The sequence below is a fragment of the Erpetoichthys calabaricus genome, chromosome 10 (genome assembly GCF_900747795.2).
Source record: "Erpetoichthys calabaricus chromosome 10, fErpCal1.3, whole genome shotgun sequence".
NCBI lineage: Eukaryota > Metazoa > Chordata > Cladistia > Polypteriformes > Polypteridae > Erpetoichthys > Erpetoichthys calabaricus.
In genome coordinates this window covers 115,884,389-115,911,675 of record NC_041403.2, presented here as the reverse complement: position 1 = coordinate 115,911,675, position 27,287 = coordinate 115,884,389, and the positions used below count along the sequence as shown (strand labels likewise).

Below are 27,287 nucleotides of genomic sequence, written 5' to 3'. Positions count from 1 at the left end.
TTCTAAAGCTCCCTTTGGGAAGCATTGGTGAATTTGCAAACGTGTTGATTTTAAAGCACAGAACCATTTTGCGAATATAACTTTAATTAGCTTACTGTTTCAGTGTTACCTTGAGAGCAGATGCTTCAACTTGTGTATTTTTTTATAGTATTTTTTGTTACTTTCTCAGCAGTCACTTCTGACAGCAAAATACCCGCAGTTGTGCACACTAAAGCTAAAAAAAACCCTGGGGCAGGACATGGGGGTGGGATAATGTGCATTACCATATAACGTACAGTATGTATGATATGAGATGTGTATTGATTAACTCAAGTTGCTAATAATGCTTCTCTTCCTGTAAGTACCGTCCCTCACTATACCAGAATGCAGCTGTAGGTCTCCCTCACTCGACTCTGTGGCTGTGCAGTGTCTGTCTTATGTGAATCTCGCTCACAGCAGCTCACGGCTCCTTCCTGCTCCTTGAAATCAAAGTGGGTAAGTAACATGATGCTCATGTCTGTAAAAGTAAAGAAATTATAGCAACTTATGTAGAAATGTATGAATGATTACACAGTGGCACTTTACACTCGGTGACTAAATGTGTACTCAGAATGGCTGCATTAGCTGAAGTTTGTAATGATTCAGTATTTCTCCAGCACTATAATAAATTGCAGAGAGCCACACTGCTTCTGAAACCAGTCAGGCAGCACATCAGTCAACAATTTTACCTTGACAGTTCAGTGCAGATTTTAAATCTCCATCGTTTACTTCTTTTAAAAATTGTAAGTTTTAAGAACTACAAGTAGCCACAGGACCCTCCACATTCAACAATAGCATGTTGATCTTTTCAGTACTTGAGTTGGAATCTGCTGTCTAGAAAAAGTAACTTCAGCTACATGACACTGTAAAATGGTATTAAAAAACAAATACTGTTATGTACACTACTAGTCCATGTAATTATGTATGTTCTATTATCACTTATTTTTGACTAGGACTCACGGTTACAAAATTGTGATAAACTCTTCAAAGTGACCAGACAAGTTTAAAATTACACTTTCAAACAAGCTAACCAAGTGTACCAATGCACTTGAATGTTACACCATGTGTACATTGTTTTTTTTTGTAAGTAAGGTCTCCAAAACGCAGTTAGTGAGGATGTGGAAAGTAGACACAAAAAATGAGTGAAGTGGCCTGTCAGACTGTCTCTCACTGCACTGTCATGACAACCGGTAATGTGCAAGTTTAATGACTTTATAGGTGACTTTCAATAAAGTACTGCATAAATAAAATGTAGAATTGTCTGCATGCTCATCTGTTCCTACATGTCTTACTTGATCTAGTTAGTGATTACAGTGTTACTGACAGGCGCAACCTGGGGTCAAACCTCAGGCCTCAGGGCTACCACAAAGCAGCACACAAACATGGCCTAGTATGCTGATCTAAAGAAACAGAACAGTAAACAAAAATAAAGCTGGGGCACAGCACAGGACAGAAAGCAATCAGAGTTGTGTACTCACCACAGCGCCATCCATTTTGGATAGGATGCGGTTGACAGTGTTCTTGGCATTATTTTGAATGACTCTTGCTCTCTGCTCTGTTTTGGGTATTTCTCTATATTTTGACCTTCTAACAGTTAATCAGGTGTGGTATGGTGGTTGGCACTACTGCAGCACATCTCCTGATGACTAACTCTGAATCCTGACCAGTCACTGTCTTATGTGGAGTCTGCATGCTCTCCACGTGCCTATGCAGGTTTTGGCCAGGGACGCCCTTTTACCTCCCATATCCCATGTGTGATGGGTCACCTGGGGACTTAAAGTGGCACTGCAATGGCCTGGCGTCCCATCCAGGCCTGTTACCTGCATTGTGCCTGAAGCTACAGGTTAGACTATGACTTTCAACTACCATGAATTGAATCAAGTGGGTTCAATGCTAAATAGACAGAATAGTAAAATTCTAATTGATTACATTGATTAGTTGTTGCAACCCTAAGAAATATTACCTGATAAATAGTAATTCCTTAAAAGAAAATACAGTATAATCTGTCACTAGATTGATGTTTCACAAATAGTACTGACATCAAATTGAGTGCTAATTGTGATAAACCATTAGAATGCAAGATGAAAGGGCAGAGTTCAGACATTACCAGAAACATTTACCAAGATTATTTTTTTTCCTTTTTAAAATCTCCTGTGTGTAATTGGTAATTCGTAATACAAACCAGCAATAAATGGCAAAGTTAACTTTAAGATACTGCAATAATCTACTATGTACGGTAATAAAACGCTAACATCTGTGTGCCCAATCAATCAGAGCAAACTGATTGGCCAGTGGGACTTTGGTGATGCAACAAAAGAGGACGTGTGGGTACGAGACACAGGAGTAAAGGCAGAAAGTAGAAGTGAAGGTGACAAAGGCACCTTGAAAGTCACGACAGTCAGAGAAACTGGCCTTACGGGAACGTGCTCAAGAAAGGAAACACCGGTGAAAAGCCTTTGACACACACACATACTGAGGAAAGACGCTGAAAGTACACATAGCACCAAGAGACAGCAAACATTTTAAAATTATTCAATTACAGATTTTTGACATGTACCTTGGCTAGTATATATTACATAAAATATTCTGATCTTTCTGAGAAAGAAGATGTAAAGACTAGAAAACAACAATCTGCCAGTCTGACTTTTTTAAACTGTAAACAAAGTTTACATAATGCTGACAACAGTATAAAAAGTACAAACTATGCAAATACAAAATTTCAGTTATGTTAAACAGTACATTAAATTAATGTTAACAGAAATTCTCCTTGCATTGATACCATAAACCGTGTTCCCCATCTTTCTACAATTCTGAAGGCAGGTTGATAAGATGTACTGTTGCTTTACCAAGTTGATACTAACTGTGCTCCACTCCCTTTTCTTGATCCCCATTCTGCTGTTCCATAACACAAAGTATTTTGTTCAAAGAGGTACACAACTCTTCAGTAACACAGATTTATTTTGGTGTTGGACACGAACAATTTAACAACAAAAGCAACATTTTTATTAAACAAGTCCTCTAACCCCCGATAATACATTTGTTTCTTGACTTGGCTACATTTAAGCAGACATTTCACAACTGTAATATTCCACTGATATTTCCGGCTCAGACCGATATGATTTCATTATTCTATTTACACACCATTTTCTAACCTTACTCCTTCTGCTGCTTTGGCTTCAGGCCTGTGTGGACTCGCTGGTGGGATTTCAAGTGTACGGACTGTGTGAAGCCTCTGCCACATTCTTCACAGTGATATGGGGTCTCTCCTGTGTGAATTCGCTGATGTTTCTTTAAGGTCCCAGACTGACTGAAGCTCTTGCTGCATACATTGCAGGAATAAGGAGTTTCACCTGTATGTACCCTCTTGTGCGTTTTGAGGCCTCCTAAATAACTGAAACTCTTTCCACACTCAGTGCAGTGATACGGAGTTTCTCCAGTGTGAGTCCTCTGGTGTATTTTATATGTGTCAGCTCTTTTGAACCTCTTCCCACAAACTGTACAATGATAGGGGGTCTCACCGGTGTGGATACGCTGGTGTTTTCGAAGATGTACAGATTGATTAAAGCGCTTTCCACACACTGTGCAGTGGTACGGTGTTTCACCAGTGTGAATACGCTGATGTTTTGTAAGATCCCCAGACTGCATGAAGCTCTTGTCACACTCTGTGCAGTGGTATGGGGTCTCCCCTGTATGGATACGCTCATGCTTCTTTAGGTCTCCAGACTGGCTAAAACTTTTTTTGCAAATGCTACACTGATGGGCAGGTTCACCAGAATGAATTCTCTGGTGCTCCTTCAAATACCAAAACTGGCTGAAGCTTTTTCCACACTCATTACACATGTGTGGCGCAGTCTGTTTCATGTGAATTTTTTGGTGCTTTTTTAAGCTGCTGGAATGACTGAAGTTTCCTCCACACTGCTCACACTTGTGTGGAGATGCGCCATTATGAGCCTGTTGGTGAATAGTTAGCATTTCCAGTTTGGTAAAACTCTTCCCACACTCCGTACACACATAGGAGATCTCATTTAACTCCTTTTTCTCCTCCTTTATATAAACAAGTGTGTATTCAGAAAGATTTTCTGTCTCTTCATCAGAGCAGTGTTCAAGTAGTTCTTCTTTTATTAGGATAGATGCCATATTCTGTCAAAAATAAAGATGTAGTTATTTTGTTAATAACTGTGATGATTCTTACTCCTATTGATTTTATTTTTGGTCTAAGACCTGACCCGCAGTACATTACAACATACATTTCCTGAATTCTATGTTTTAATGCTTCTAAGTGAGAATCATACTTAATACTGAACGTCCTCAACTTTTAATAAAGATACCCACTCACATTATCCAACCCACTGAAAAAAATTAAAAGTTGTGGGGCTTAGAGTTTGTGTTGGCAGCACCCAGTGCAGAATTTGGGGAAGCAATCTTCACAAAGCCCATTCATACACAACACCTCACCACTCTTTCATTGGACCAATTAAATTAAGGTTTTAGCGAATGAAAGACAAAATACTTATCTTAATCCTTAACTACTCATGCTGATGTATTTTGTACACCAATCTCCGTTATTTTTGCCCTACGTCCTTTTACTTGGACGTACCGGCAGCATCCGCCATCTGCCCTCAGTTTGATTCACTATAATTACAGTGTTGCAATGGTTTCCCTCCAGTGTGCCCCCAGGCAGTTTTATGAGTGGATGCACAGTCGCAAGTTCCATATGGTGCATTTGGTACACTGTGCGGGTACTTGTGTATGTATAGTTTGTTGCATACATTTTCCTTGTTTCTTATAATTTGTTGCTTATAATTTTTCCTTTGTAGAGAGAGATTTTTAATAAAATGGATCAGTTCCTTGATGACGATAGAATTAGAGCTATACTGCTGGAAGAAAATTCATCTGAAGAAGTAGAAAGCGATGAAGATGATATTGAAGAGAGGGTCGACAATGAAAGCGATCATAATGCAGGTTCAGAAATCGAAATTTGCCAAGACGATATACATGCTGACACAAATGTGGACTCTGGAAGCTCTGAAGTATATGATGAAAGTGATGAATTTTGCATTTGCAAAGATAAGGTAACTATGCGGTGTAAAATTCTTTGTGTCAGCAACTTTGCCAAAACTTTAAAGCAAAATATTGTGAAGACTTTTCCTGGTCCAATAAACAATGCCAGGCTCGTAAAAGAAGAAAGTACAAGCTTTTCAAATGTAAATTTCTGATGAAATGATTGAGGAGATTGTTTAGTACACCAACATCAATATTGCAAGTGTACAGTCAAAGTATCAAAGAAAGAGATGCGAAAAACGTTACAAAAACTGAAATCATGGCGTTTCTTGGCCTTTTGTTTTTATCAGGGGTAAAATGGGCTAGCTGCACAAATTTTCTTGAACTGTGTGGGCCACAGAAGTGGAAGAGAAATTTTTGAGCATGCGTGACCTATAGTCATTTTCTCTTCCTGTTGTCAGCAATACAGTTTGATGACAAAAGCACAAGAAATCAGAGGAAAGAAACAGATAAACTGGCTGCCATCTGGTTTATTCTTGATGAATTTGTAAAAAAATTGCAAGTCCACTACTGCCTTAGTGAGATCTTCACAATAAATGAAATGGTGGTGCCTTCTTGAGGGTGTCGCAGCTTTACACAGTATATGCCAAACAATCTGGCAAAGTATGGTATCATAATCATTACACTTTGTGACGCCTAACCATTTTTTTACTGGAAACTATAAGTGTACTGCAGTAAACAACCCAACAGACCAAACAATTTCTCCAGTGGTCCTTTCGACATTGTGATAAGACTAACTGCCAATTGAAAGGCACCTGCTGTAACCTAACCACAGATGAATAATATCACTGTTGAAAAATGCTTCTTGGCCAAATACGGGTGAGCCAAAATGAAGTACCACATTTCTCAAGGTCACTGTGTGAGGTAGAGGCAGCCGAGTGGGTTGGGGTGGGGGTCCTTTGATAGGTGATCCTTTGTAGTTTTCAGTTAGCAACATGCCTTCCTCCAGTGCACACCTTGCTTTCACTGTCGGAAGTATTCTTCAAAAACAAGGAATCCATCATCACTACGCAACGAGCCTTCCAAACGCACTTCAGTATTCCTCCTAACGATGACATCCCAAATCGGAAAACAATTTTTCAGTGGTTGGCTAAATTTACATAGACGGGTACAACATTGAACAGAAAATCTCCAGGAATTCCTTGGACTGTACGAACACCTGAAAACATCCAAACTGTAAGGGCATCAGTCTCCTAGACGTTCAGCGCACAAACCTGCTTCTAGCTTAGGCATTTCCAACACGTCTTTGAGGAGGATTTTGCATGAGGACCTTAATTTCCATCCATAGAAAATGATGGTAGTGCAGGAACTCACTGAGAGCAACTGGGAGAACCGTAGAGAGTTGTGTGCGAACATTCTGCAAACTGTTCATCGAGATGCCATTGTCATGTGCAGCAACGAGGCACATTTCCATTTGAATGGTTGTGTAAATAAGCAAAACTTTCACTACTGGGCCGAAACCAACCCTTGTGAACTTCATCAGAGACCCCTGCACAGTGAGTGTGTTACAGTTTGGTGTGCCACTGCAGAATTTGGCATTTTAAGCCCATACTTTTTGGAGAAAGGGGGAGCAACAGTCACAGTCACTTCAGAACATTACATTGAAATGCTAGAGAACTTTTTGCCATCCCAACTGAAAGAAACAGATGTGGTAGATGCCTGGTGTCAACATGATGGAGCAACAGTTCATACGGTACAGAGATTCCCCTTCAAATGGCCAAATGAGTCTTGCGAGCATTCAGAAATCATCTTGAAGAGTGTATCGCTAATGATGGCCACCACCTTGAAGACATCATTTTTAAAACACAGTGAAACAAATCTATTTTGTATACCCTTTTTTGTGTTGTAATGAAATTTATTTTATCTTGTAGCGTTTTCATAGAATAAACGTTTGAAATGTGGTACTTCTTTTTAGCTCACCCTGTATAAACCACAACAATAAGAGAACAATTCTGATCCTCCTCCAAAAGTTTGAAAACAGTGTCACCTGTGTGGAAGAGCTAAAAACAGAGCTACAACAATGAGATGTTATGGTCATGCTATTACCTTGTCTGCAAAGAACATTCAACAACTGAAGTGAAATGTGATACATGTGCAAATCCTGCAGTGGATGAAAGTATGACCAGTGAAGAATGAGCACTGGAGAAGTGGATCAGGTTTATTTTCAGATAGTCCTAGACTGTGTCATACTATTCAGTAATTTGGTATTAAATTACATTAAAAACATGTACAATTTAAAATGATTGCAATATTTTTATTACAACCTAACAGCGCGAGTATAAATAGCCATTTTAACACTGCACGAGTACTTTAGAGAGATGGTGTGAGTAGTTAAGGGTTCATCATTCTTCAGCTTATTATTGTAATACTCACTTGGAAGGTGACAGTTATATGTACAGTACTGTGCAAAAGTTTTAGGCAGGTGTGAAAAATGCTGTAAACAGAATGCTTTCAGAAATATAAATAATGATTGTTTATTGTTATCAATTTACAAAATACAAAGTGAGCGAACAAAAGAAAAATCAAATCAATATTTGGTGTTACTACCTTTTGCCTTCAAACCAGCATCAATTCTTAAATGTACACTTGCACAAAGTCAGGGATTGTGTAGGATTATAGTCAGGTGTATGATCAACCAATTCTACCAAACAGGTGCTAATGATCATCAATGTCACACATAGGTTGAAACACAGTCATTAACTGAAACAGAAACAGCTGTGTAGGAGGCTTAAAACTGGGTGAGGAACAGCCAAACTCTGCTGCCAAGATGAGGTTGTGGAAGACAGATTCATGTCATGGCAAGATTGAGCACAGCAACAAGACACAAGGTAGTTATACTGCATCAGCAAGGTCTCTCCCAGACAAAGATTTCAAAGCAGACTGGGGTTTCAAGATGTGCTGTTCAAGCTCTTTTGAAGAAGCACAAAGAAACGGGCAACGTTGAGGATCGTAAACGCAGTGGTCGGCCAAAGAATTATTACCCTTCGAAATCGGAAGATGTCCAGCAGTGCCATCAGCTCAGAACTGGCAGAAACCAGTGGGACCCAGGTACACCCATCTACTGTCCAGAGAAGTCTGGCCAGAAGTGGTCTTCATGGAAGAGTTGCAGCCAAAAAGCCATACCTCCGACATGGAAACAAGGCCAAGCAACTCAAGTACGCACGAAAACATAGGAACTGGGGTGCAGAAAAATGGCCGCAGGTGCTCTGGACTGATGAGTCAAAATTTGAAATATTTGGCTGTAGCAGAAGGCAGTTTGTTCGTCGAAGGGCTGGACAGCAGTACAATAATGAGTGTGTACAGGCAACAGTGGAGCATTGTGGAGGTTCCTTGAACGTTTGGGGCTGCATTTCTGCAAATGGAGTTGGAGATTTGGTCAGGATTAATGGTGTTCTCAATACTGAGAAATACAGGCAGATACTTATCCATCCTGCAATACCATCAGGGAGGGGTATGATTGGCCCCAAATTTATTCTGTAGCAGGACAACGACCCCAAACATACAGCCAAAGTCATTAAGAAGTATCTTCAGCGTAAAGAAGAACAAGAAGTCCTGGAAGTTATGGTATGGCCCCCACAGAGCCCTGATCTCAACATCATCGAGTGTGTCTGGGATTACATGAAGAGACAGAAGGATGTGTGGAAGCCTACATCCACAGATAGATCTGTAGTTAGTTCTCCAAGATGTTTGGAACAACCTAGCAACCGAGTTCCTTCAAAAACTGTGTGCAAGTGTACCTAGAAGAATTGATGCTGTTTTGAAGGCAAAGGGTGGTCACACCAAATATTGATTTGATTTACATTTCTGTTTTGTTCATTCACTGCATTTTGTTGATTGATGAAAATAAATGATTAACACTTCCATTTTTGAAAGCATTCTTTGTTTACAGCATTTTTTCACACCTTCCTAAAACTTTTGCACAGTACTGTACATATAAAACATAGTACCCAGTATATATTAAGGGACAGAGGAAGACTCTGCTATTGACCTTTTTCCTCACTAGATAAAATATAACAAAATCAAAAAAAATATGGAATTAATCCAGTTCAGGGTGGCGGAGGACAGGAGCCTATTCTGACTAGGAACTAACCCTAGAAAGGTCCATCAAAAAACCCATGCAGATATGAAAGAACATGCAAACTTCACACAAAAAAGGTGCAAGGATTGAACCATGAATTTGAATATCATTACTTTCCAGTAAGATTTTGGCACGTAGAGCAGCCCTCAAGGGTGGTGAAATGGTTAGTGCTGCTGCTGCCGCCACACAGCTTGTAAAACCCAGTTACTATTCCTAGGCCAGTCATTTTCTTTTTGGAATTTGTATGTTTTTACAATGTCCAGGTGTTTTTTTTCTGGGTACAGTACTCCAATTTCCTCCCACATTCCAAAAACACGTTCTAACTTACCCAACATCCAAAAGCAGGCCTAGTATAAGTGTGTAACCCGCAAGATACTGCTGTACGTTTGGCAACCCACAATCCTGTTCTGGGAAAAAAACATGCATGTGCACAGGTAATACACAGCACCGTGTGTTAATAAGTTAACTCATTCAAGTACATCACAGTTTTACACTGTAACAGAAGATTTGAAGGAAGGCGAGTAATTTCTACATTTAATGTATGTGTGTCTTCTTTTAGTATTAGCAGTGAAGTAGATGTACGTGTGTGTACTATGCTCTTTTACTGAATGAGTTTGTGTTTGGATGCATGTTCAGCAATCCAAGTCATGTGATGTTTTATATTTTCAGAACTCAGTTTAGAGCCAAGTATACAGTATATTCTACTCACCCATTCAGCATTCACTTCTGTATGAGATACATCAGGTTTATTTGCATTTTCAGTTTAACAAAATTTACCAATAAAAGGTTTGTACCTGTGCCCCCTTGTTCTTGATGAACTCATTTTAAAGTAACAGTCTCGATCCACTGGACTAATTCCCATCATAACTTTAAACACTTCCAGCATATCATCTTTAAATCACCTTTTGCCTAAACTGGTAAAGCTCAGCCCTTTTTCCTCATAATTCATCCCCTGTAGCCCTGGCAACAGCCTAAGTCACTCTTCTCTGGACATTTTCTAGTCTGGAGACCAAAACTGCACACAGTACTCCAGATGAGGGCTCACCAGTGTGTTATAAAGCTTAAGCAGGGCCTAACATCAGGGCGCTATATGACCTAACATTTTTTAACCTTAATGGCTTCTGAACACTGTCTGGTAGTTGAGATTGAGTCCGCTACGACTCTTAAATCTTTCTCATAAGGTGTACTTTTAATTTTCAGACATCTTATTGTGTACTGAAATCTAACATTTTTACTTCCTACATGTATACTTTACATTTACTTACATTAAATTTCATACGCCACAAATCTGATGAAGTCCCTCTGCAACAACTCAATGAACTCTAGATTATCTGCCAATCCACCAAGTTTCATTAGATTATCATTAATGTCATTTTAGAATAAGCATGCCAAGCCTGTGATTGACTTTCTTATGATATAATCTGCTCGGTTATATTTTCAAAGTTAAGATTTTTCCTCTCTGTCTTCTTTTTCTCTTAGGCTGGGATGGGGAAGCAAAAATCTTGTTTTGCTTTTTTTCAATTTCTATTTTGTTTGTTTCCTCTGCATTGATTTTGAAGTCTGCGGTGGGTTGGCACCCTGCCCGGGATTGGTTCCTGCCTTGTGCCCTGTGTTGGCTGGGATTGGCTCCAGCAGACCCCCGTGACCCTGTGCTTGGATTCAGCGGGTTGGAGAATGGATGGATGGATGGCTGATTTTGAAGTAAATGGCTGTCTCTGTAACATAATTTGTTTGATTAAGTAATACCATGTTATTGCTCAATGTTTTGAAACCAACATTAAGATTTATAAAGAAAAAAAAACACTATTTCAGAAGGACAAATAGTCTGCAGTAGGGACTTCAAACTAAGGCCACATGAATGACATTTACAAACACATGCAGGCTCACCAATATCTCATTCTAAGAAGTGAAACAGAAGGCCATTACCGCTTATACAAGGGTCACCTGTTCCACAGCAGTTGGGCCCAAATAGTAGAGGGTTCTTTTTACATTGGCAAATGTTCTAGTAGTTTCTTTTGGGGTAACCTGTAGAAGTAAAACATAGCATCACTTTTGTAAGCTGTTACGACTATTTTTAGTTTATGTACAGGATACTTCAGAAGTAAACATGTTGCAAAGCCAATGCCTCAAAAGCAGCGCTGCGGAGTCGCTACACAGAACCTTGGACTCAGACTCCTCCATTGGTAATTAGACAAATATACTTACTGTGCTGACTGAAAGCACACAACATACAAGGCATTTCATCACTGCTAATGTGAAACATCAGGCTACTTTTTAGCACCCTAACTTGCTTGAGTTTGGATTTTAAGGTTCTTTTAAAATTATTTATTTAAGAAGTTAAAATAATTGAAAAGCATAAGACAAAACTTCAAAAATAAAGAAATTACATTTTTATAAAAGGCTGGATGAAAAAATTAGTCTTGAGAAACTGTATATGAAATCAAATACCTATTACAATTTTCATTTCGTTGGAGTCTGTACATTCTTACTGACTCCAGAGCCCTGCTTAAAAGAAAGTAAAACCTATATTTCTTTATCCACAAACTATAAATTGGCAATGAAACCACATTTGGATTACTGTAAATAAGTCTTGCCTTCACAACACAAAAAGAAAAAAATGCATATAAAGAGTAGGCCAATGCTTCCTTGTACACAGTCTGTTGCATGGAAAACCAATCAAAACCTTTAGAAATATCAAACCTACTGGTACAGGTGGTTCAAAACAAGGACAACAGGCACCTGTGGGTCAGTATGTTACTGTAACTAAGGTTAATCCATCCACCTACACTCGCTTCTACTGTCCAAACTGCTTCATCCATTTAAAGGCTGCTAACTTACTGGTGACCAAAGAAGTACTTGATTTTAGAAATCTGCCTGTTCACCCATTGTTGTTTTAAGGGTGGAGGCAAAAATAGTGAAAGAATAAAAAAAAACTTGGGAACTAACTTAGATAACAATTTTAACTGGAAAGGAAATTCAAAATAAATAAGTCTATAAATGCAATTCTCCTCCATAAACTCAAACTATTTAAAGTAGACAAGGACCTCATATTTTCCTTTTCTCGCAGTATCATCCAGTCTGTTATCATTTTCAGTTTCATTGCCTGGTCTGAGACACCAAAATTGAAAAAAGCTCCAGCCGATTACTAAGCATGCAGCTAAATGTATTGTGGCTGATTTAGATGATCTGGCAAGTGTGTGTCAGAGGATGGTGCTAAAGAAATGGAAATCATCTCAACTGATGACGGACATCCATTACATGTAGAACTTTACTTCAGTAAAGTAACTATCTATCTATCTATCTATCTAAATCAGGAAGGGTAGTTGCTTTCAAAACCCACACACAATCGCTCCAGAAATTCCTTTCTTCCTAGAACCATATAACTATTTAATAAGGAATATCGGAGAAAATAGTGGCAATCTGATCTGTATCCTGTAACCATTTTTGTGTAAATACGCACACTCAAACTGCCTTTTCTTTGCCTGTCTTGTCTTTGTTTTGTTTCATTTCTTTCTGTCTTGTCATCAGATGCAACCAAGAAGGCACATTTTATGTTTTGTTGTGTAAACATAACTAAATAAAGTAACATTCAAAACCTTGGACCTTGGTGCACAACAGAAACCAAAGCTTGACAGTTTGCCACTTGGAACTAACAAAGGTTTAACTTATCTAAATGCGATTAACTGCTTTTCTTTGTTTATGGGCTGAACGCAATTTCCTTAAATAATGAAAGAATGCAGCCAACTGCTACTTGATCTAAAAGACATCAAGACAGCAGATCTCTGGTCAGCCGGATGAAATCACAGCCTTCGGTGCGCATCCATGCGTTAGGTTTGCCTTACCTTCTAAGTTTGCCAAAATTTCATTTTTTTTATTAGACGGTCAATTTCAGCTAATATAAATATAAGCTGGGGAAAAAATAATATAACGGTCGGCTTGCCGTGTCATTTTTTTTTGTCCCAGGTCTTTTCACAGAATGTGTATACCCAGTTAACTTTGGAAATTCAGTGCCGCGAGCATTCGGCGCCTCTCCAACAGCACGGAGAGGAAGGCAGGAATGAATCCCGGACGGGGCTCTAAATGCAGTGCCGCCAACATTTGGCTTTTATACATCTATACACGTTTTTTAAACAGACCTCCGCCACGAAAGAATACTATTAGAACCAGGAGGCCCCATTAATACCCCATGGAATCAAATACAGACAAACTGCGGTACTGAGAAAAGCTCATATTGCCCACCTGTACTTGTGGCTCGTGCGCTCATTTTTCTCAGCAATTATCCAGTTTGTATTATTAGATACGTTTCGCTGCACTTGCAAATGCTAGCTTGAAAAGGATCTAAATAAAGAGAAGCAGATTCCACCAACAGCTTCCAAGCATCCCATCTTCTTTCTGTCGGATTCACTGCCTTTCCGTCTCTCGTCTTTAGCGACCAGCGCCCCCTACGTGCGCCCCCTGCTGTACGGAGGACGTCATGAAACAAGCCGACGCTGACAATGAAGGCAGCGACACGTTCAGTAAGCGCGACCACTCATGTGGAAGGAAAAGTTTTACTGCACTTCGCTGCTTTTTAGTTTAAGTATTAAAATCAATTTAACATCAAAGCAGCAAGCACGGCGGTAATAAAAACGATCAAGGAGACAGGAACGGTTATTAGGCAGGGCAACTTTATTATTAATATTAAGATTGTGTGGAATATTTTATGCCTGGAAATCAGCAATAATTGTATGCATCTTACAGTTAGGTCCATAAATATTTGGACAGAGACAGCTTTTTTCTAATTTTGGTTCTGTACATTACCACAATGAATTTCAAATGAAACATCTCAGATGCAGTTGAAGTGCAGACTTTCAGCTTTAATTCAGTGGGGTGAACAAAACGATTGCATAAAAATGTGAGGCAACTGAAGCATTTTTTTAACACAATCCCTTCATTTCAGGGGCTCAAAAGTAATTGGACAAATTAAATAACTGGAAATAAAATGTTCATTTCTAATACTTGGTTGAAAACCCTTTGCTGGCAATGGCAGCCTGAAGTCTTGAACTCATGGACATCACCAGATGCTGGGTTTCCTCCTTTTTAATGCTCTGCCAGGCCTTTTATGTAACGGCTTTCAGTTGCTGTTTGTTTGTGGGCCTTTCTGTTTGACGTTTAGTCTTCAACATGTGAAATGCATGCTCAATTGGGTGTTTTACAGATGATGTGGTATGCTTTGGATAATGAGCTGTTCCACGCCTTCTCCATACTTTTTTCTTGCCATCATTCTGGTAGAGGTTGATCTTGGTTTCATCTGTCCAAAGAACGTTTTTCCAGAACTGTGCTGGCTTTTTTAGATGTTCTTTAGCAAAGTCCAATCTAGCCTTTCTGTTCTTGAGGCTTATGAGTGGCTTGCACCTTGCAGTGCACCCTCTGTATTTACTTTCATGCAGTCTTCTCTTTATGATAGACTTGGATATCGATACGCCTACCCCCTGGAGAGTGTTGTTCACTTGGTTGGCTGTTGTGAAGAGGTTTCTCTTCACCATGGAAATGATTCTGCGATCATCCACCACTGTTGTTTCTGTGGACGTCCAGATCTTTTTGCGTTGCTGAGTTCACCAGTGCTTGCTTTCTTTCTCAGGATGTACCAAACTGTAGATTTTGCCACTCATAATATTGTAGCAATTTCTCAGATGGGTTTTTTCTGTTTTCACAGCTTAAGGATGGCTTCTTTCACCTGCATGGAGAGCTCCTTTGACCGCATGTTGTATGTTCACAGCAATATCTTCCACATGCAAGCACCACACCTCAAATCAACTCCAGGCCTTTTATCTGCTTAATTGATAATGACATAACGACGGACTTGACCACACCTGCCCATGAAATAGCCTTTGAGTCAAATGTCCAATTACTTTTGAGCCCCTGAAATGAAGGGATTGTGTTCAAAAAATTCGTTTGTTGCCTCACATTTTTATGTAATCGTTTTGTTCACCCCACTGAATTAAAGCTGAAAGTCTGCACTTCAACTGCATCTGAGTTGTTTCATTTAAAATTCATTGTGGTAATGTACAGAACCAAAATTAGAAAAAAGTTGTCTCTGTCCAAATATTTATGGACCTAACTGTATTTGGTAATGGCATAACAAATTCAAATTAAGATAAAATAAAAATCTGTCCAATTTGAAATTTGAAGCAGACAGTGTCTTAGTTCAGTTGCCGCGTTAGATAGGTAGACACATACATACATGCATACAGGAGGAAATTTGGCCTTTTATAGAAGTCCCTTAAAGTAATAAATAAATAAATATACACATCCACACTATAATCTGAATACACACCAGAATGACTAACAAGGAAGAAAATTAAAAAGAAAGAAAACTTCCATCACCTACAGACACCAGTGAAGATCTAGCTGAAGATCTGTGATAGTTTGAACTCACAAGTCCTCCTGTATAGAAGTGAGGTGTGGGACTCAATAACATACCCAGACTACAGATGTGGGTGAACAGTCCCCTGGAGACCCTACATGTCCTACAGCTGCACAGGAGTACCACTAACAATGGTTGGAGGGATGAACTGTTGCTCACAATCCAAAAGAGATCACTAAAAAACTAGCACCACCTGTGAAACAGCATCCCAGACTCCCACTGCTTCTTTGCACAATGGAGTTAGGAGTCAAATATGAAACGGTGTGCAATCACCTCCCTGTTACGCTCCCTCAGAACACTGAGCCACATTAATGTCATGGAAAATACTGCACACATCAGTATCAGCAAACCTGCAGATGAAAACAAAACACAATACATCATCCAATGGTGACAGGAAGTTCAACAGGAAAATAAACTAGAATGCTACTGGAAGGGCGGCACAATGGCACGGTGGGTAGCGCTGCTGCCTTGCAGTTAGGAGACCCGGGATCACATCCCTCCCTGCGTGGAATTTGCATGTTCTCCCCGTGTCTGCATGGGTTTCCTCCCACAGTCCAAAGACATGCAGATTAGGTGGATTGACAATTCTAATTGGCCCTAGTGTGTGCTTCATGTGTGTGTGTCCTGTGGTGGGTTGGATTGTTCCTGGGAAGGAAAATTCCCAGGATTTTTTCCTGCCTTGCGTCCTGTGTTGCCTGGGATTGGCTCCAGCAGACCCCTGTGACCCTGTAGTTAGGATATAGCGGGTTGAATAATGGACAGATGGATGCTACTGGAACCTGAGGCGGGACTACACCTTGGCACCATACCTCATCACAATAAAAGACCCCAAGGACTGACAGATACTGAGACTGAGTGGCTACAGCCTGACAGTACAAAATTGGCCATCAACATCAAACACAGAGAACAAGGAAAGAGAGACTGTGCCAGCGGTGCGACTTAGGAGAGGTGGAAGATGAACAGGACTTCCTACTGCAGTGCCCCAATTACAAATCAGTTGGGAGACTCCAGCTTCACCAGATTGTTAAAAGTGATCCCAGAGTTCCCAGCAATGGACAACAGAAGAAAATGACCATTCATCTGGAAGAGGATGCCTAGACAGCAGAGAAAGCAGCCTGCTGGGGACTAAGAGAAGAATATAAAATGGGTCCAAAATAGCACAAATACTCCATGCATGGCTAGTTTTTCTTTTTTATTTACCATATTATTATTACCTTGTACATTATTCATTACTCCTCAGTATCTTTTATTCCCATATCTTTATATCTCATTCTTGTTAGGAATGTAATTGTTTCTGTTTCCGCAAAAAAAGTTTATATTTGTCATGTTAATAAAAGTACTGTACTTTGATTTGAATGACACAGACATGCATGTCAGGTAATTATTCACCAGCAGAGGATTCAATCCCTTAGACTTACATCAAGGTAACAAAAGCACACTTGTTTTAAGAAGCAGAATAAAACAGTTTATTGATAAACACAAGGATTATAAAAATATGATAACTGCATATAATAGTATATCGACATAGAAGAGACGGCACGATACAGAGGAGTCAGACAAACATCTAACACAGAAGAGTCTAGCTGTTTACTGGCTATTTAGAGTTCTAATTTATCTTGCCACAGGTAAACAGTTTTATCACACCAAGGCTGTAAGGATGATGTCCGATGTTGTGTGGAGTTTTTTGTTGTTGTTGCTCCAGGTTCAAGTGGAGGACTCTTCTAGTGTTGGCGTGCAATCTTGGTTTTTACGACATGGCCAGTTGTCTACAGTGTGGTGTGATGTTGCCTTCCTGAGCTCATCATTAGGCTCTTTGCTGTGTTGTCTGCAACATCATAGGGAAAACTGTTACTCTTTCTGGCACGAGAGTGTAGACACTGAGGTTACCTTTTTGAAGTAATGGCTCCTTCCCAGTCTTCTGAGATTGGACTCAGTCATTGACACAGAGCTTGGCTTGGCAGAGTGGATGTTAGTTCAGGGTGGCCATCTCTAAGGCACCATGTAGTGTAGTATCCAGGCCAAAGAATGTTTGTCAGCTTTCTGCTCCACAGAGGGTGGGTGGCTTGTCATCCTAAACAGAACAGATCATCAGCTTTCAGCTCCCCAAAGAGACAGAAGAGGTAAATGCAGATAATTCTGAAGGAAGGTGTAACATCTAGTGATTGGATCAAAGTCCCTTTCTGCTACACATCCAGTTTCTGCTTGGAAGTGCCTTATTTTGTCCATCACATCCAGACACGGTTCCCTCTTTGTTCACAAGCCCTAAAATGAATGTCCATTTGGGCTCCTTTTTGTCTGAAGGAGTCTCTGCAGAGGTGTCAGCTCAACACTGATTTACACGTTTGTTATCAGATGAAGCAGAGAGCCGACCAAATTGATGGCAGAGCTGCACTTTTGTGTTAACTCACTTTGCCCTACACCAGCTCAGCATGTTTCTACCATTATCTTTACCATGACAAGAGGGTAGATCATAAGATGAAACATTTTATTTAGAAAAATTATACCACAAATTTAGCACGGGAGATTCAGTGTCTATCCAAAAGGGTCACCTACTCACCCATTGAAAAATCAGTAAAAATAAAATTTTCATTTATTTTGGCATTTCGTTGCCCTCCCTCCATATCCAAACACCCACCCCAAGATGACATTCTAGTAACACCAGTGTGACACAGTTTATAGGTTTGTGGGGTCATTATTGTCATGTGGACAGAGTCCAGTGAAATTCTTACTTGCATGTGCTAAACAAAACACCACACGTTGCCACTTTCCAATGCCATGATTAGTCTGTAGAGTTACCTTACCTTGAAACTTCTGTCTTCCTGATCTGAAAAAATCACAAAACACATTTGACATAACTTAGTAGCATAACAGCGTTAAGCACACACATAATACATTGATTCATTTACTGAATCCATTTTAGTCTTCTTTACTTCTGTAGCATTGCGGCAATACAACATTTTTTAAAGGAAGGTACCGTCAGCGTCTCTGCTCAAGAATGAAGGCCAAACGTGGCTTCCAAATTTTTTGTCCTTTAGGCTTAGTTATGTAAAATGTGATTTACATAATTTTGACAAATAATTCAAAAATTTCTGAAGTAAAAATTCTAAATTTTGAAAATGTGGCTTTACTTATCCTACAAGATGTGTAGCAGCCCTCAGGGTTCAGTTTGGCTTTGCATGTCCTACTGATAGCTTGCTAAATAATTTTTACATATTTTGTTACGTATTGCATCTACTTCTTCTTCATTTAGCACAGGGGTATTCAACTAAAATCTAAAGAGGTCCAAACAGAGAACATTTCTTGAAGAAATGGTCCGGAAGATCATGGTGTCTAACTATTTTCGCTGTCCACTTTCCTTTTTTGGAGAGCGCTTTTTGTTCCTTATTTTTCTGTCCCTTTCTCCGTCTCACCCATCTTTTCTTTTTCCAGCGCAGTCGTCTGTATGTCTCACTTTCTTCCACCTAGAATCCACAGACTTGATTGGCTGAGTGGTATCACGTGAAATGGCTTAACACGCATACAATTGGTCTGTGCATTTCATCATCCACTAAAACATTACCATAAAGACTACAAAAGCTGCGCCGGATTAAATAGAAGTGCCCCGTCAGGTTTTAAATCATAACCTTCTGTTTTGGCTGTAAGTCTGGGTCCGTATGAGACAGCTTCTGGATCCAGACCCGGACCGCGGTCCGCCTGTTACTGACCTCTGATTTAGCATCTAAGGCCTTGGTCACCCACAACTAAAATGCTTCATAGATACTGACGTACAGTAAGCGCAACATTTTTTGTTTAAATATTTTTTCATTTTTTTCAAAACCTGACAAGAACAATAACATGTTCACTGACATATATCAATGTGTTCTATAGTATTGTGCACATGTGTACACCTAGCCCGATGGGGTCACTGTTGTAACGTGTTGCAATGTGCTAACCAGCATTCGACACAGCATCACTCTCCAATGCCATGATCACTCGGTAGAACTGCCTTATCTGGAAACGTCTGTCCTCCTTACCTGAACAATCTCAGAACACAACTAAAGTCACGGTGAGGAAGTGTGAGGGGAGGTGGGAGGGGTGGGGGGGCTTGTGGGCAGTTTTGACTTAAATATACTTCTAGTTAAAGATTTCTGGAACTAAATTATTGCAAACTCAAGGTGTGTCTACCATGATCTTTGATCTGTCTCACAGGTGGCATGACTTCTTGACCATTCCACGCCCATCTAAAGGGTCACTTCCTTTGTTTCTTCCTGCTCCCAATGCTAAACTCAGTGTATCACTGGTAACCTTTCAGATACTGCTGAGTTTCAGTTCTGAGCCACATTCATTAGTCATTATGTCCAGAGTTGACGTTACCTACAGAACCACCAGGCTATGTTTCCCTCTACTGATCCCTCCAGTACTGCAACATGTCTGAGCGCTAATCTACCCTTAAAGACAAGGGTTTTCAGGACAGCTTCTGAGCTGATGGCTAGGTCCCATATGTACCAGACTACTGGTGCCACCAACTGGTCTGGAGTACTTTAACAGGCATTCTGTCAGGCCCACATGAATGTTTTATCTCTCTTAGAAGACATTTGCCCAAACGTATCAAAATGTCTCTGAGAAGGAAAATGGCCCTAACTAACTCAAAAACCTCAGAGCGATGCAAATTTGGGCCTACTCTTAGGTGTTTGAGTAAAAGCATTTATCAATTTTCCTAATTTAGGAAATGACTTCCATCTTCACCAGGATTTAGGAGAAGTCATGATTTTTCCTATCTTGCTAGGACTGCCAGAAGATGCACATCCTGGGAAAGGGGAAATGTTTTGTAACCACTGGACAACAATGAACTCATAAAAAGATATTGATTTGACAGAGATGGAATAATATTCATAACATATCTTGTATATTACATGATCGCTCCATCTACTGTACATGGAGAAGTTATGTGCTCTCAGCCAAAATAAAAGTGTTCCCTGGCCACAGGGAAAATGCAGCTTTGCAATAGTGATGATCTGTTTAAGCCACAACTAGCAATTTCCTGAATTTTGCATCAAACTTTGAATGTCCTTACAACATGTGAGGTAATAGGCAGATTTTTACATTTCCCCAAGACTCCACACTAGTTAATATTAAAACAAGATTTATTCATGCAAGTCGGCATGCACTTAAAGATCTTTTGCCCAAGTGTGGATGAGCACACATATGTGAGCTGCAAGAAAAATCACAGTGTCAGTGTCACAGGTAGGTGGTCATGGATGCAGACTGTTTTGCAGTAGCCAACACACAGGGTGACACCCAAAGGTTTTTAGGCAACTGTAATTAAGCACAGATAACTTCTTATATGGACATAATTTATTTTTATTCTTCAAAATACATTCCTCCTTGATCAGTACACTTGTTTGCATGTTCCTTCAACTTTTTCAGGCCCTCCAGGAAAGCAAGTTTTGAAATGATGTTAAGCTTCCTTGTCACCGCACACTGAATCTCTTTCACTGTTTGAAAATGCCTGTCGTTTGGTGACCGGACCGTCAAAGAAACACCATGTTTTGACTCTGGTAATGATATTTTCCCAAAAACGTTCATCGTCTCCCATTAAAAGAAGATCCTGGCAGTAAACAACGCATTCTTGTTTCTGCTCTGTGGTCAAGGCGTGAGGAACAAATTGCGCAGATCTTTCTTTTTCCCAAGACTGTCTCCTTACCAATATTCAAACGATCTGCAATCATTTGTAGAGTAGCATGACGGTGCATGAAGCATAGTACTACGTAGTTACGGTGGAATGCACAGCAGTCTTTTAAAACAACTCGTCTAAACACTTCAGGAGGATAGGTGATTGACAGCGAAATGTCACCCAGGTACACTGAGCTTTATACTCCACCAACCCCTGGAACATTCGTATTATACTTTACAAAACCCAGAAGGCTCAGGAATGCGGGAAAATAGATTCTCCTTCTCTACAGCTGTGGATCTTTCACTGTTAAATACAGATGCCCGTATCCAGCTTTACTCTCATTTGATTTGTGTGTCTTGATCTTTCCATTTCAGTGCTCATCACAGTAATATTCCTGATGTTTCCATTAAGTTTCAACAATTATGTGCAGCTTAGCGTAGTATCCTACTTTGTTATGTTTTCCTTCTTTTTCTTCTTCTACTTTGAACATTATTATCTTTGTGATGGAACATTAGCATTAGTCTCAAAAATCTACAAAATGTCATTATGAGTGGCCATTACTGGCAATAGGTGTCATAAAATTGTGACGTCATTCATTCTCAGATGTGGCTTCCTAGTCCTTGCTGGGACTGGGAGAAGGAGTCTTCATAACTACTACTCTGGTGTAGGACATACTCTTAGTCTCCCGTTGAGACTATTAGTGCAATTCTGGGATTGTAGATAAGTATGGACACAGACCTGATCTTTAGCATTGACAACATTTTGTGGATATTAAAATTAGGATGCTGTCTGAATCTGATATTCAAATTTCACAAAACTTTCAAGAAGAAACCAATAGTATGTTGGATTCAAGATTTAGGTTCCTCAAGTAGTAATACAAGACTCCGTTCATTTGTGCTAGAGGTGTGCCATTTGTCTATATTAGATTTATAAATTGACAAAAATGTCATCTAACGTCCAGAGTTTCCACGTAAAGTCTGATTTCCAAGTGTATCCTAATGCAAGACATTCTGCAAGTGATAGCATCATAAACTCAGAACAGTAATGTCTCTGGCGTGGAACAAGAAATCCAACTACATGATGCTTAAGACTGAAAACAATGAGCACAGTGGCTTGTCTGCTTGCTGAAACTGCTGCCTAATGACCGGTGGACTGTACCAAGGAAAAGTGAAGTCGAGGTGACGGGTGCAACATGTTGTCACCAAATGTGTACGATGTGCTTTAACAGTTTAACACTTGAAGCTCGGCACATCTTGAACATGCAGAAGCTACAGGAAGGTCTCCAAGTTGATAAATGTCGGAGTTAGGACTTCATCCACCTACCTTCCTGCCATCTTCTAAGTAAAAGAGCAGTGATGGCCTTATTCTGTGCACGTATTCCTCTCTGTTGTAGAAATTTCACAATCACCCACTTTGTGTCAACATTAGGGCTCCTAAAGTAAAATGAAAATATGGCAAAGGGGAACTGTGTCTTCCTTAAAGCGAACATTGCAACACTTCAAGATAGGGAACTCTTTTTTTATCCCTTCCTTAAATCAATGCAAGTTTTTTTCTGTATTTTCAAAAAAATACAACAAAATAATGAAACAGACACTCCCTGAAACACACTTTATAGCCTAACTTAAAAAGGAAACAAAGGAGAGCCAAAGAAGAGAGAATTTAAAAAATGACATTTTATTGTGAGTAAAACACAGGGGAGGCAGACAAAATGTAAAGGATAACCTAAGTGACATGAAACCCGATGCCAATCTGGACTTCCTCACATGGGTCTCAAACTCTTATTTGGTTATCAGGTGGGTAGATCACCACCCTGTCGACACAATCCTTTTCCATGCTTCCTTATCCTCCTGTTGGTGTTATGAACTAGAAGTCCCAGGGCATACAAGTTCCAAAAATCATTTCCAAAAATGTCCATTTAGAGGGGGATATACCACCAAACCCCGGATAGACAAAAGGGCAAACCAAAATCTTTATAAATATAAAAAGGTTTATTTTTTCACAAAATGCTCTGTCACAAAGTGAAGCTACATAAAGCACAAGAGCCATAAAGGATTTGCCTGAAACACGAGGCAATCCAAGGCGAACATGGTTGCAATACAAAAATCACACAGTGAAGTCACAAATCTGAGCACAAAGGGCACCAATCCAGAGATATTAAAATGCATAAGCACAGAAAAAAAACACAAGAATGCACCAAAACTCCCTAGCACATTTGAAATGGACTGCCAGGAATGATGGGAGGTCCACCGGATTTAGACTGTGGGGGGCAGTTCTTAGGGGTGATTGGCAGGTGGCCCCCACTCCTTAAAGGACCACCCACAAAACACACAGAACACAGCCCAGGCAGCTTACTTACATATACACAAGTAAATAACAAAGAGTCATGCAAACAATCAAAAAAAGTAACATTAGCATACTGTACAGTTATATGAAAAAGTTTAGGAACCCCCCCTCTTAATTCTTTGGATTTTTGTTTATCATTGGCTGAGCTTTCAAAGTAGCAACTACCTTTTAATATATGACATGCCTTATGGAGACAGTAGTATTTCAGCAATGACATTAAGTTTATTGGATTAACAGAAAATATGCAATATGCATCATAACAAAATTAGACAGGTACATACATGTGGGCACCCCAACAGGAGATATTACATCAATACTTAGTTGAGCCTCCTTTTGCAAATATAACAGCCTCTAGACGTCTCCTATAGCCTTTGATGAGTGTCTGGATTCTGGATGGAGGTATTTTTGACCATTCTTCCATACAAAATCTCTCCAGTTCAGTTAAATTTGATGGCTGCCGAGCATGGACAGCCTGCTTCAAATCATCCCATAGATTTTTTGATGATATTCAAGTCAGGGGACTGTGACGGCCATTCCAGAACATTGTACTTCTCCCTCTGCATGAATGCCTTTGTAGATTTCAAACTGTGTTTTGGGTCATTGTCTTGTTGGAATATCCAACCCCTGTGTAACTTCAACTTTGTGACTGATGCTTGAACATTTTGCTGAAGAATTTGTTGATATTGGGTTGAATTCATCCGACCCTCGACTTTAACAAGGGCCCCAGTCCCTGAACTAGCCACACAGCCCCACAGCATGATGGAACCTCCACCAAATCTGACAGTAGGTAGCAGGTGTTTTTCTTGGAATGTGGTGTTCTTCTTCCGCCATGCAAAGCGCTTGTTGTTATGACCAAATAACTCAATTTTTGTCTCATCAGTCCAAAGCACTTTGTTCCAAAATGAATCTGGCTTGTCTAAATGAGCATTTGCATACAACAAGCGACTGTTTGTGGCGTGAGTGCAGAAAGGGTTTCTTTCTCATCACCCTGCCATACAGATGTTCTTTGTGCAAATTGCGCTGAATTGTAGAACGATGTACAGATACAACATCTGCAGCAAGATGTTCTTGCAGGTCTTTGGAGGTGATCTGTGGGTTGTCTGTAACCATTCTCACAATCCTGTGCATATGCTGCTCCTGTATTTTTCTTGGCCTGCCAGACCAGGGTTTAACAGCAACTGTGCCTGTGGCCTTCCATTTCCTGATTACATTCCTGACAGTTTAAACCTCTGAGATAGCTTTTTGTAGCCTTCCCCTAAACCATGATACTGAACAATCTTTGTTTTCAGATCTTTTGAGAGTTGCTTTGAGGATCCCATGCTGTCACTCTTCAGAGGAGAGTCAAAGGGAAGCACAACTTGCAATTGACCACCTTAAATACCTTTTCTCATGATTGGACACACCTGTCTATGAAGTTCAAGGCTTAACGAGCTAATCCAACCAATTTGGTGTTGCCAGTAATCAGTATTGAGCAGTTACATGCCTTCAAATCAGCAAAATTACAAGGGGACCCACATTTTTGCACAGACAGTTTTTCACGTTTGATTTAATTTCATACAACTGAATACTGCTTCACTAAAATCTTTGTTCGGAAAACACCCCAGTACTCAGATGTTCCTAGGAAATGAAAGACATACCACTGTTATCTTTTTTGTTGAAAGTAGAGTCAATTATTATGCAGGCTGAGAGGGGTTCCCAAACTTTTTCATATGACTGTATGTGTTTATGCATCCCTACTGTAAAATTGCTGCTGGCTTGGCCATCACTGTTATGCAAGCATATAAGGAAAACAAAAAATGCAGTTTCATCTACTGAGATGAGAGCTGAATTATGCATGCATATTAACCATATACCCTGCAATGATCTCAAAACCATCCTTAAAGAAGCCCTCCCTATCCCCATCACACCATCAGAACACACAGGGCATGCTGGGAAATAGCAAAAACAAAAGCTTTATTACTATTGATGAGGAGTTTCTTTATTCTTGATGGAAGAAGAAAGTGCAAAGCATCTGCTCAAATACAAGGGAAACAAAAAAGATATTCCCGCTGTGCCCAAGGCTCTGACTTCAAACAATGAAATGAGCCAGTCCCACACCTCCGCTTCGGGGCACTGCTGATATGTGCCCCAAGATTGTCACTCTCTCATTTCAATTATCTATCATTTATTTGCATATTGCTAGTTTGTGGCTTGCTTGTTGCAATTTATTTATGGTATTTTTTTTGACTGAGTCTTTTTTTTGCTTGGGGCATGGTGGCGTTGTAGTTATCACCGCCTAAGACCACATATCTGGCTACAATAAATGGTCCAAAATAGTTGGCAAACTTCTCCCTAGCCCTGAAGGACACGTTAAAGACCATTGCATCATTATAATCAACTCAAAGCAAATTCCCTTCCCTCGTCTCCTTTGACTTCAATGCATTTCATGGAGTTTGGCAGAGTGTGAATATATTTCTGTGATTTTGCCAAACTTGAGGAAAAATGAAGTCAATAACTTTAATTTGAAAAACACCAAACTTCATCTTTAACAGCCTTTTTCCAACTGGACAAACTTTCAAGGCAAGTCAAAGTCAAACTCTTGCAATATACAATGTATAATATTACAATTTTATTCTAAAGGGTTCATGCTAAAATTGTAGCTATTTTACTCATGCATTTTAATTTGGACTAAGCAGTTTTATATAATAGATGTAGGTAAATTTAAACTAAAATTAAACATTTATGTATTTGGAAAGTAAGGCAAGAAACAAAATACAGAAGGGTGCACAAACTGGATTGGCCTGCAGGTGTCAGCATTGCACTTTCATTCTTTCATCTGCCTTTGCAGGAGTGACTCGGTCCGATTTGAAATACACAAAGGGGCAACGCGGTGAATGTGTATTCAAACAAAATGATGAGTAAATTAGTTTAGGCTTGATACGACTCATTCCAAAACAAGTTGAAATGTGCTTATGTTTGTAGTGTGGCAAACTCTTCAGGCTCAGGTTCAGTCCTTTCTCGTCTATAAGCAAGTTGCCTAAACTATAGAAATATTGGAACTTGAGCTTTATAATTTACTTTGAATGAAAGTGTTGTTTAAATAAATACATGTGTATTTGTATTAATTAACTGACTAAATTACAATAGTACTTACAGGTCTTTAGTGCCCTAAGCTTTATAATAAAAGTAGACAATTTATTGGAAAATCTATCCATCCATCCATTATCCAACCCACTATATCCTAACGACAGGGTCACGGGGGTCTGCTGGAGCCAATCCCGGCCAACACAGGGTGCACGGCAGGAAACAAACCCCGGGCAGGGCGCCAGCCCACCACAAGGCACACACACACACACACACACACCAAGCACACACTAGGGACAATTTAGAATTGCCAATGCACAATGCATGTCTTTGGACTGTGGGAGGAAACCGGAGCACCTGGAGGAAACCCATGCAGACACAGGGAGAACATGCAAACTCCATGCAGGGAGGACCCGGGAAGTGAACCCAGGCCTCCTCACTGCGAGGTAGCAGCGCTACCCACTGTGCCACCATGCCACCCTTGGAAAATCTATTGACTCTCAATACAAATTAGGAAAAAAAAAATCAAATTTTTAATGTTGCATGAAAAATTCACTTAAAATGCAAGTTGCAGTCCACCCATTCTTCTCTTCTACCTGCTTATACTTAGGTCAGCATGACAGAGAGTCAGAACCAGCTGTGAATGGGATGCCAACAAGGCCCAA

The 27,287-nt window shown here is 39.9% G+C and overlaps 1 protein-coding gene across 1 annotated transcript; it reads right to left on the bottom strand.

Annotated features, from left to right (window-relative positions):
• Positions 1-2,806: 2,806 nt before the first annotated feature.
• LOC114659326 (gastrula zinc finger protein XlCGF7.1-like) lies at positions 2,807-13,603 on the bottom strand. The gene is made up of 3 exons (XM_028811756.2): positions 13,397-13,603; positions 11,084-11,182; positions 2,807-4,158 (listed from the first exon to the last, which is right to left on the bottom strand). The coding sequence occupies exon 3, from the start codon at positions 4,153-4,155 to the stop codon at positions 3,172-3,174; it is 984 nt and encodes a 327-aa protein (XP_028667589.2). The 5' UTR covers positions 4,156-4,158; positions 11,084-11,182; positions 13,397-13,603; the 3' UTR covers positions 2,807-3,171.
• Positions 13,604-27,287: the final 13,684 nt, after the last annotated feature.